Source organism: Scomber japonicus, chromosome 13 (assembly GCF_027409825.1).
Source record: "Scomber japonicus isolate fScoJap1 chromosome 13, fScoJap1.pri, whole genome shotgun sequence".
NCBI classification, from domain to species: Eukaryota; Metazoa; Chordata; class Actinopteri; order Scombriformes; family Scombridae; genus Scomber; species Scomber japonicus.
Window position 1 is genome coordinate 24,475,255 of NC_070590.1, and position 12,481 is coordinate 24,487,735.

General features: G+C 39.9%; 1 protein-coding gene across 1 annotated transcript; it reads right to left on the reverse strand.

The window, feature by feature from the left end:
- Positions 1-7,164: 7,164 nt before the first annotated feature.
- hspb1 (heat shock protein, alpha-crystallin-related, 1) lies at positions 7,165-12,209 on the reverse strand. The gene is made up of 3 exons (XM_053332209.1): positions 11,721-12,209; positions 8,583-8,646; positions 7,165-7,932 (listed from the first exon to the last, which is right to left on the reverse strand). The coding sequence occupies exons 1-3, from the start codon at positions 12,124-12,126 to the stop codon at positions 7,776-7,778; spliced, it is 627 nt and encodes a 208-aa protein (XP_053188184.1). The 5' UTR covers positions 12,127-12,209; the 3' UTR covers positions 7,165-7,775.
- Positions 12,210-12,481: the final 272 nt, after the last annotated feature.

Here is a 12,481-nt window from a genome sequence, read left to right on the forward strand (position 1 = left end):
GTAAAGTACAAAAAGTTTTTCATTAAGAAAACAGAATTTAAATAGTTCTGTACCAGATGGTAGATAAGATCATTAAATGGTTATCTGTCTATATCGTACAAAGACAAGGAAAACCGGAAAATAAACAAAAAAAAGGTCATAGTGATGTCACCTTTTGGTTTCTGGACTGCATGGATGTATCATAAGAGCTGGATACCAGACAGAAAACAGCACCTATTCAGTCCAATTAGAACTGCTCAGCTGGCACATACATCAAAGAAAATCTATAGCTTTGGGGTTTGCTTCCAGGTTGTTGAATTCATACTCAGCCCATAGATTTTAAATTTTTGTCACAGATTTTTAAATAGCTTTTCTTGGCTTGAGGAAGTTTTTATGAATATAAATCTTCGAGGGATCATAAATTCATAATAAAGTCATAATTGATTAACTGATTTGCAGTTTGAGGTGTCCTGTCAACAATTTTACAGATGTCACTTTTTGTTTGATTTATTTTTGGTGCAATACTGTGAGTGACGGATGGAAAAATTGGCTGCATGGCTGAGCAGAAGTGCAGTATCCAGTTCTTATACTACATCCATGGTCCCAGTTTGAAGCCTTGAATTTGCATTTTGGCTGTCGCCATCTTGGAGTTTTGGAGCCAGAAGTGACTGTATTTGGACGAGTGGGTGGAGCTGAGCCTAACTGCTGGGTTGGTTAGCACAGTGCATTAACAGTCTACAGTAAACTATGATAATTCTAATGATAGTTCTTGCTAACGAAAAACAAGCTTAAAACCATTCAAACAAAATGTATTTAACGGAACATCCGACTCATTATACGATCTTCTAGTACGACCAAATGCTGAACAAAACTTTTATAGGTGACCAAAATTTTACAATTAACTTTCATGAATTAAAAACACAATAACTACAGCTACACCTATACTCTGTAAATCCGGGGGGTAGCAGCTTGCCAATGACAACAAAGCCACGCTCTTAAGTATATCCTACTTATTGTGTATTTTTATTCAAGATGGGACCATAATTTACAAAATGAGCATTATAAAGATTTGAAATGAAAGATTGAGACCACAAACTTATTAGGAAATGGTTTACTGAGGTAATAAATCAAGTGAAAAGTAGGGTCATTTGCTCATAGACTTCCATACAATCTGAATTCTTTATGGAGCCAGTGGAGTCGCCCCCTGCTGGCCATTATAGAGAATCTAGGTTCAAGTCAATTCCACAGTGGCGTCACTTCAGACCCAGAGCTACCCGCTTGGTATAGATCCAAATAGACATTACATCCTCAATAGTATCATGCTTGTAACCTTTTATTGAATTTTTGAAGACACTATAATTCAATTTAAAAAATGTTTTTTTTATTTCATATGGATGTGTCTTAGACTTATGAGGATCTCTCTTTAAAAGCATATTAGATACCTCTTCAAGATATCAGACTTTGTTCTTTGACAGGAACTGAATTGACCTGTTCAAACGGAGGAGACTACTGCACCAACATGACAACACAGAAATCAGTGCATCTTTGATAAACCTCAACTGAAGTCTGTTTTCCTCCATTTTGCATTTTTGCTTACAGATGTTTTTGAAGTTAAGTAACCCCTGTCCTGATATCTCTTATGTTGCTTAGTGTTTGACTGGATTTAAGACAGAAATGAGAATGCAATAAAATTCCTGACAAAGTATGTATCATAATCAATTTACTGAAATTCTTTATTCATTGGAAGAAGTCCACGGATGATTCTCAAATGACAGAAAAAAAGCACTGACTCATCAATTTCCCACAAATTATTTGATGTCTTTCACTCCCTCACACTACAAACCATGACTTATTCTACAGAGGGAAATGAAACTTATTTTTTTCCCCGAAAGGAACTGTTGGTTTGTGGGAAACATGAGGGAAGTAGTGTCATGGTTCAGTCTGTGTCTCTAATAAAACAGTAAAAAAATATTTTACGGACATCTTAGCGGCTCTGTGGGGCTGCACTTAGGCACAGCTGGGCTAAATGCTAACGTCAGCTAACATGTAGCGTTATGCTCACTAGCTTAGTTTATTGGGGTAGAATGCTAACATTTGCTAATTAGCACTAAACACAAAGTACAGCTGAGGCTGATGGGATTATTTATTGGACAAAGTATCACCAAAGCTATTCAGTTCATCCTGACGGAGACATTAATTTGTACACCCAATTTCATGACAGTCCATGCAATAGTGACATTTTACCCTAAACCACCAATATAAACCTCATGATGGCTGGAGGAAGAGGAACAATAAGGGAATCACCAAAATCATTATGGTACATAATCTGGAAAGCATGAATATTTTAACAAAATTATGTGCAAGTAATGCTGAGATATTATACTGGAAAAATTGATCAAATTACACAGCAATCCATCCAATAATTAATGAGATATTTCAGTCTGGGCCAATGTGGTGGACAAATTGACCGACCATCCATGATAAAGATGAGACTCAGCTACTTCCAGAAGGCAGAAATGTAGCACCATTAAAATGCAGATAATCTCAGAGAATTAATGGGACAGATTCCTCACATTGACAAGACAAAGAAGCCTTACCATCAAACTGGGTCAAGAACAGGTGTCAACAATTTACTGATCTTACATGTCAGTAAATACAGTCTTGCAGGTAAGTCAACTGAAATAACAAAGCAAACATTGTCTCTGGAAACCAATGCCAATCAATAGCAACAATTTGTATAATTAACACCCTTAGTCAGAGATGGAGAGTTCATTATTAAAAACAGCTGGTGAGTGCAAATTGATTGAAAGGCAATCAACACTCTGGCCCTTTGATTGGACTAGCCCTGCTACAAGATGTGTCACCAGCCAATCCTGATCTGTTGCTAAGCAGAAAAAAAAGCCCACCACCTGCTCTCCTCAGTGCCTGCATAGAGGTCTCCAATGCACATGCTCACTGCAGAAACCAGACCGTATCTGTACATCTGTTGTTCATCTTTTGTGATTAAAAAATATATTGCAACATTTCCAGAGTGTGTATTAGCCCAATTAGAGTTTGTTTTAGAGATGGTTACTAGCTTTGGAAGAGGTAGAATTTAAGATGAAGGTTCACACTGCAGAGTAAGATATATTGCAGTTTTGTTTGCATATGTAATTAAATGCTTTTGTGGGGGGTAAGGTTTTAATTTTAACCTGGCCTGAAGTCTATCAGGTAGAATATGGTGGATGGATGCCCAGTTTGTTGTAAAGGCCTGTTCAGTAGCTGGAGTCCTCCCATCCTTCACACTCACCATCTGACCAAGTTTAACTCATTGATTTGCTGAGGAATTCTTAATAGAGGATACAGATATTTGGTGGTGTACTTACATTTTGTATTCTGTATTCTGCAACACAGTGCATAAAGCAGGGATACAATGACCACTTATCAGCTCTGTTTATAAATGATCATCTGGTATTTGGTAAAAAGCTTATCAATAATTGGTTACTGTAATGTTTGTGCTGTAGTGAATCCACTAATCTCATGGAGAATAATGTATTCCATACAGATACTACTGTAATCCCTAGCCGTTATTGTTGTTTCACTTTATCAGTTGGACTTTGGTCCATACATGCAGTGTTTCTACAGACATTGTATCAGCAAGCCTTATCAATGAACACAGTTTATTGTCCCACACTTTGAGCAGTAACAGCAACGTTTCACTCAGAGAGGGGTTGTTTATGTCACACATAGACAAGGCAGTCTTTGTTATTGTTTTAATTCACAGTTGGTGGAATATGATTTCAGTCCAATAAATCACAATGGAAATAGAGCAGTGGAGGTCTTGGCGCAATCCCAGAAGATAAAAAAAAAAAATGCAACTGCAACTGTTGACCATGGCTGTTTGAAGTTACCATATGTGAAAAGTACAGTTTGTTCTAAAATGAGACATTAACTGTAGGTTCATTTCACAGACACATTATCACATGTCATAGTAGGAGAGGAGCAAAATAAAATGAATGATGACCATGTGGTGACAGCTTCGGTTACAGGGTCCTGGTATTGTGCATGCTGACTCACTGTCACACTGTCATGGCTTAATGGGACACTTAAATAGAACAGAGTTAATGTTCTTAGTAACACCTGTGCTTTTCCTGTTCCTGTTTCCTGACAAATCAAAATGTCTACTTAGAACAAGACCTATCAATTTCTTTTCCCATTTCCCTTCAAATACACATTAGTTACCTTCCCCTTTAAAAAAAAATCTGTGCCTGCTCCACTTCAAGATGACCCGAGAAGGTCTTTGGAAAAGCCAGACCTCTTCAGCTTAATGGCCTGAGTGCAGAGAGGATGCAGAGAACTGAGAGGAGTCCTATCAGCAGCCTTGTAGCTAACAGGGCTTCACATGAGGCGCTTCTTTGGTTTAAGGACTGGATAGCTCCTGGATTGATGGAGATTGGCATGAATAATTTAGACCTGCATTAAACTGGAAGGAAATGGTGACTCATGGAAGAGCAAAAGTGGAAATGCTAAGTGGTTTAGAGACTGATTCTTCGGCTTAAGTCAGTGTCGACGTCCATGAAAGGCTTTTCTAGCAGAGCATCCTCTAAGCTCACTGTGTGGCAGAATACACATGTCACTGCATACATACATAATATAAATACGTGTGCTGTTCAGTAAATAAGACATCTGTTTTGGCAGATGTTTAGAAATCTGTCACACACACACTACATATTTTACTGTGTGTATTAAACAGTCCATTGTTGTAGAAATGGCTTGACATCAAGCTAATGATAGCAGATAAGCAGCCTATTAGTCACTACAGGTCTGGAGCCATAGGGGGGAAAAAAGCACAAGTTCACGTCCGTTATCTACCCTGTGAAACTATACAACATGCTGGAGGCTCAGTGCATAGCAGAGTGCTCTATAAATAGATTTCCCCTGCAGCTTCGGAGTCAGGAGTAGAGTTAGTATGTGCATTACCGGGCAGGCACGCTACATGAATGACTGGAAGTTGACAGAAAGGAAGAAAAAAAGAAGTGATGAAAACAACCAGCCGCTGAGTACGTAACCAGTTGTGCTGCTACATCTTTAATTTCATCCTGCAATGACTGGTTAAGAACTGGAGAGTGATAACAGAATTTCATGTGGTATTAGCTTTAAACATGCGACTGTACAGTGTATTGATTGCAGCAGTGCCCTCAGCTGATATAGGTTGTTAATGTACAGCTGTGATGTAATTTTCAGTCACAGCCTCTGGCCTAGTTCCTCCACTTATATCCTGACAATGTATGTTTCTCCACCTATATGTGTGATATACACATTATAACCTTTTTGTAAATGTGCAGGATGTTATGAATATCTCTCAATTAAGGTGTTTGGTATAGTTGATGGAAGTGTCTCTCCTTTGGTAACATAATTACCTTTTAAACCATTGTTTTAGAACCGATAAATATCTAATGAAAAGGAGATTTAAAAAACTGAATCAGTGCTTAAGGAATTTTGAGTTATGTAACTCTTAAAACATCATTAAAGTGATAAAAACCAGAGTTCGTGACAGTGGTAGACATTCCTCAGTGTGAAACTATGAAAGTCGTAACTGCACCAGCACCATTTTCCTAATGGCTCTGAGTTTTGGCCATTTGTTAAACACATTATTTTAAAAATGTTATGATTTATGATTTATCAACAAGACTGGGAGTCTACATCCATGCTAGCAGCTCTGTGAGGCTGGATTCAGTCACTGCAATACTTTGGGTTAAATGCTAATGTTCAGCAGGCATCACTTTTACCACATATTAGTTTTAGTGTGCTAGTTGAAAACTCAGATCACCAAATTTACTACAATTTTGTACTAAATTTCATTGCAATCCAGACAATAGTTATTGAGACATTTCACTTAAAAACACAAATATCATCCTTATGGTGGCACTAAATGAAAAGTCAGAGGCTCACCAAAGTTAATTTGATACATCCTCTGGAGAGTGTGAATTTCTTTACAGCATTTCATGCCAATCCATCATGTAGTTGTTAAGATACTTGAGTCTAGACCAGTGGTCACCAACCCTGCTCCCAGAGAGCTACTGCCCTGCATGTTTTAGGTATCTCCCCACTCTAACACATCTGTTTCTAGGAATGAACTTGTTATCAAGCCCTTGACAAGCTTCAGCTGCTTGATAATGAGCTAATAATTAGAATCAGGTGTGTTAGAGTGGGGAGCTACCTTAAACATGCAGGGCAGTAGCTCTCTCCAGGAGCAAGGTTGGTGACAACTAGTCTAGACCAAAGTGGTGGACCAACCTGCCACCTTGTCATCCCCAGCTGCCAGGTGTGGTTAAAAAGTGTCCATATATTTTAATCAGTAATAAAATAATAATTGTTTGAACCTTCAGTATCACATACTCATACCTTCTGACTCCAGCAGACTCTATATCCATGCCTAGTGCAATTGTTTTAAATGACCTTGCTCAGTTAAAAGTAGAGAGCAAATCTCCATCAATTATGTATCTATCCAGGCATGAATAATATATTAGAGACATTCTGTATGATGGAATTACGGAATTTTGGGTGTTATGAAACATTACAGTGCAGCTACAGGGCTGAAATTGTTTTTTTTCACTATACATATGACACCCATCTCACAACCAATTACCAGTTTTTTTTTTACACCTTCATGAATCAGACCCACCCCATCAGTCTTACATCCCACCTACACTGAATGAGTCCTGTCTGTCGAGGTTGCTGGATGAGAACTGATTTGTAAAAACTGAATTGTACTCCTTTAGAAATACAGTGATTGGCCAAATGGGGGCAGTGTTAAAAAGGACCAAATGTTTATACCAAATATAATGTTTTAGAAACTATAATTGCAATTCAATGAAACTTAGTGTAGTCTGGCATTGTGTAGGAATCAAGAAATTATAAATGTTAATTTTCACTCATGGGCGCTTACATGTTTCACTTGTTCTATTTTGCATGGATGACCATCAGATGAATAATTTAGCATAAGAAACTGTGACATTAAAAGGCTTAGCATTTTTATTTAGCTACTATCTTTCTGTTACCAGACCTTCCACAGCTCACAGTAGCTGCTTAAGTATGTTAGTTCCATGAAGAGGAAGACAACTGATGTCATGTCACCAGCATGCAAATATACAGTAGAGTTTGTAACGTAAAAAAAAGAGAGAGAGAAAAAGAGAGTCAGTATGTTTGTTTGTTCTTTATTCTGTTTGCAGGACTGAATAGTTTGTTTCCAAAGGCAAATGCTGATGAAACCAGTCTATTTCCAGTCCAAGGAGACCACTGTTTGCATTCAAGGTGGTGGTGTGTATGCTCTCCTGGGACCTTGGCACCATCATTTACAAGATCACTGCTATTACAGTCCGCTTTGCTGTTATGTTTAGTGTGTCTGGAGAGGCATGAAAGGGGAATTCACTCAACAGAAATGAGGAAGGTGTGTACGTGTGTGTGTGTGTGTGTAAGTGAGAGGGAAGACTGTGAGAGGGGCCAAGCTGAGATTTCCTACATTCAGATGAAGAGTGTAATTACCGCAGAAAGAGCAGGCATATGGCACTGGTGCAGATGTGTTTACACAGTGCGCTCAGCTGGGGTCGGCTCATTACCAAAAATGGAGGAGAGAGAGAAGAGTGAGGGCAACCCCTCGCTTGTGAAGAAGGCTGCTTTAAGGTAAAACGCTTACATCTGAGGAGGCAATAAGCTGCTGCCTCACCTTTCTAGAAGCAGTTTGTCAAAGTAAAGTGTTTACTTGAACATGTGAATGTGTGTGTGTGTATGTGGAAGATAGTGTGTTGCTTTTCTGTCTACTTCTTCACCACGCTACTTTTGTTGTCCATGTTGACAGGTATTGTGGTCTCGGAGTACTCGATGGCCTGTTTGATCAAAGGAGCTTCAATGGTCAGCAACCCCTCAGGAGACAGGGAGGAGGTCACCTTCTCAACATCAGTGTTAGGGGGGAGGCTACAAGAGAGAAATAAAATACCTGTTAGGCTATACATTAAACAAACCACTGTAGTGAATTTACATAAAGCACCAGTCTTGATTAAAAAAGCAGCACTGCTACCAATTAAACAAAGACTGATTGAAATGTGAATGCCCTAACAAGAGTCTTGATGGGAAACCAGATCCCAGTTTGTATTCTCAGTGTATGCTGTGGCCCCTGGATGGCAGCAGAGCCCTATTTAGCTAAAAACTCAGAAAGAGGAGGGCTGAACACTAGGAGGTGGAGGCTGCTGCTGCTGCTGTTGCTGCTGCTTTTCAGAGCATGAAATTTAGCTATCAGCAGCAGCCAGCCCTGTACAGGCCAGTACAACACAAAACTAAAGAGACTCACAGCAGCAAAGCCACGATAAGAGAATCACAGGAATCTGGAGCCAGCCCGAGGAATGTATTTCCTCCATGAAAGTTCACCGCAAAGCCATCATCAAACAGCCGAGACTAATTGATTTATAGTCGTGAATTTGGGAAGTTTTGAAGTAAGTTAACATATTGTAGCCTCCTTTTATTAACTGGACAATATTCGTGTAAAAAATGATCAGACCTAATGTGGGTAAAATTGGATTACACAGGCTTATTTTTTGATAATGAATGCATAATGTTGATTTACTTACGTGTATTTCCTGGTGAAGTTTCTCGATACAAAACCGTGCTCATCCTTCCTCTCCTCATGCTTGCCTATATAGACATAGAAAAGATACATTCACTTTAAGCTATAACAGAAAGAATGTATCATGGTGCACCAAGCAGTAAGTCATATTACATTTATGTGGAAGTAGAAACGATAGTGGTTGCAGAAGCTGCTCGAGAACATGAATACAGCATGAATGGAGGGAATGACTACATGGTGTTTTACAGCTGTGAGCTGTGTTAATAATTTTATATCTTCTATTACTGTCAATTCCACATTGGTATGCTCCACTTTTAGCATGGTATAAACATACTTGCTACAAATATAGTCTAGGGCTCACCTCATCACATCCGCACAATAGTATTTCATTACATTGATTTACATTCATTTCCTGGAGACTTGTCCTAACACTAACCATAATTACAACAATCCTAACCCTAACCTTTGCCCTAACCTTCACATAACCCTATACTTAACTTTATACCAAGTCTCCACCTTAAAATGAATGATTAGACTTGCTCTTTAACCCTAACCCTAACCCACAAGGGATTTGAGTCCCCACATGACTGTAAACACATATGTCCCCACAATAACACACACACACACACACACACACACACACACACACACACACACAGAGTCTTAAACTATAGCAGGTGTTTGAGCTATTACACCAACTGTTATCATAACCGTCATCATCACTCACTTAAAATGAAGCTTGATTGCATTTTAAAGAGTCAAACTAACCTAGATTCAGTATTTTGTCATGGTCAGTAGATCTTTTTCAAAGGCAGACATTTTGTCTTGTTAAAACAGGTAAAGCACAGGTGTATTCAATATCAAATATATAGTAATTATGGCTCAGCTCAATTAAATGTTCCAGAAGGCCATTACTTTGAGCTATTATGCACAATCCCAGCACTTGGGTATACTTAAATTAAACACCTTCTCTTGCTAATATATGTGTTAGCCTACTGTATTTGATTACACTCTGCATAAGCATTGTTAACGGTATGTCAGATACAAAGCCGAAATGTAGGTACTTTAAGAAACAGTTCAAAAACTTAGGAAATATACTTATTCTTGTTTGCTATAAGCCATCAGACAAGATCTGTCTACCGTTATATCACTTAATCCATACAAAAGTTAAAGTGTAAAAATGACAGGTAGAAGTGCTGGTGGGTAGATTTTGTTAACTTTGGACAGGGTTAGGCTAGATGTTTCCCCCTGTTTTAGTCTTTATGCTAAGCTACGCTAACCAGCTCCTGGGTCTAGCTTCATATTTTCTATACAGGCATGAGAGTAGTATTAATCTTCTCATTTAAAGATGGGTGACAAGTTAAAGGTGTTTTGATGATTGTGGTGGAGAGCGTGGTCCAAAATCTATCATAGGTGGTCAGTTGGGTTGAGATGTGGTAACATAGCATAGGATTCATATCACTTTCATACTCATCAAACCATTCAGCTATCCTTTGTGCCCTATGGATGGGGGCACTGTCATCCTGCAAGAGACCACTCCCATCAGGATAGAAATGTTTTATCGTAGGATAAAGGTGACCAAGAAGAGCAACTTTGTATTGATTTGAAGTGATCCTTCTCTTTAGGTGGACAAGTGGGCCCAAATCATGCCAGCAAAATGCCTCCCACAGCATGACAGAGCCACCAGATCCCCTCACTGTAAGGGTCAAGCATTCAGGCTTGCACCAGTTTTTCCTTTAATTTGTCAGCTGTCTGTACCTCTTGCCAAGAAAGTGAATTGGCATATTTCCCAATATGTCCTGACATGTTAATATCTTTAATACTATGTATACTAGAGCAGTGATACACATGAAACTGGATACTATTCAATGACCATGTTTTGTGTTTACAGATGCCTTTGTTGTGCTATTTTTATCTTGTACACCTCCTGCTCAAGTAACCACAGATGTATCACCAGTCTTAATCAGGCATTGTCAATCCCTCAGAGGCACCCAAATGCCTAGCTGTGATGTTGGAACATTGGCTCTCATTCTGGCTTTACACAGTGATATGTTTGTTATGACAACGTGCAGATAAAGGTTCTCTTCCTTGGGGAGCTGTCTGCCTTTCAACAAGACGAGACTGTCAGCAGCTGGTATGAGGAAGGAACTTTTTCAGCAACTATATTAAGGGTCATTACTTGTGAGTATGCATAAAGAAGCCAGAGGAGAGGGCAGTAGTATAAAGTGGTCGATGTCTATACAAAGCACATCACTCAAGCCAGTGATATCATCTTTAAACATATCATCCATGTCCGCTTGTGGCATATGAGACACATGAGGTGGCAAATTCCACTTAGACGGAATCCTAAGCTTTGTTTATCTTCTGTGTTTCTGACCATGTCCAGTCTCTCAAAAGTGAGACACTGGCTATAGTCAGACCCCTGAACTATGGACAAGATCCAGCAGTCCTTTTAAAGTAGCAGACATAGTGTCTGAGTCACAGCTAAGTCCCTTACTCAAATTCTTGACTCTAAAAGCATGATGCTTTGTGAAATGGCAGAGAGAGAGGCTGACACTGACTGGGAGACTAAAAGGAGCTCATTACTTCAAAGAGCTAAGCTTTTATATGATCAATTCTACATTTCTTTCAGGTTTTTCTTTGTTGCTTTGGTCCTTCACAAGTATATGGATGGACAGGAAAACATTTTTACACTGTGTTCATCTCTGGGCTGCTGTTAAACTTGACTTCCACATGTTGAATAGTGTATTGTTTTGCATCTAGCAGGCATGCATCCAACAGCATCCGCCCTTCAGTGTGCTGGAATTCAGTATATTGTCTCAAGATGTTACATAACTCTGCAGCAATGCATCTGCCTTGTGTTTGACCCAGCAAGGTTTCCTTCTTTTATATCCTATGTGTTTTTGTTTGGTAGTATAGCAGTAAAAGACACAAACCTAAGTACACACAGTGAGACATTATACTAAGTGCCTGCCAATGAATCTGTTCTGTATGAGCACATTTTCGGGGGGGGTTATTGCATTGCTTTTATACTGGCTCTTCCTGACAGTGAATTGCCTTAATACATTTATGTTTTTAGGCTATGAGGTTATGAAAATACTTAAATCAGCATGCAGTACGTAGCTTTGCAATACAAACTCACCAGTGATTTCCACCACACCATCCTTGGTCTTCACCACCAGCTCCTCAGGCGAGAAATGATTGACATCCAGGGACACCTTCCAGTTGTCTGAGGTCTGCTTGATCTCTGAAATGCCACTGCTCATCTGGCGGGTCAGGGCACGAGCCTGTGGGGACATCATGGCACTGGGAGACATCATGGCACCGGGGTACATCATGGGGGCGTGGGGAATCATGGCGCTCATGTCTGGGGCAAGGGCCGAAGGCCGCATGTATCCTGGCCAGTGGGTGCTTGGGAATGTGGCAAAATCCTCAGGCAGGGCCGGCATGCCAAAGGCCTGGTCGAAGATACGGCTCTGGTGCCAGTCACGGAATGGGTCCCAGCTTGGGGTGCGGAGCAGGGTGAAAGGAATACGTCTCTCTGCCATGGCTGCTTTGTTTTTAGGTGGAAGAGTGGTGGTGCTGTAATGGAGAACTGCTGGCGACAAATGAAGAGCCCTTTGGCCTCTCAGAAAGTGTTTTTCCAATGTGCTGTCTGCCCCTCAGCTGAGGGCTTTTATATACACTGACACCACCCCTGTCAACAGGGCCCTCCTTTCTGACTCAAGCCCTCCCCAACTCACACCCCCAACACATTTAGGGAAGGTACTAGAATATCTATTTGTGGCAGACATAGCACTGGAAAGGAATCCAACAGAAAGGCCCTCCCCAATGACAGCTGACTGGTACACTGTTAAACCTGTCTACGTCATGGTGTGTGTAATCTGTCCCCCTCCCCTTTCT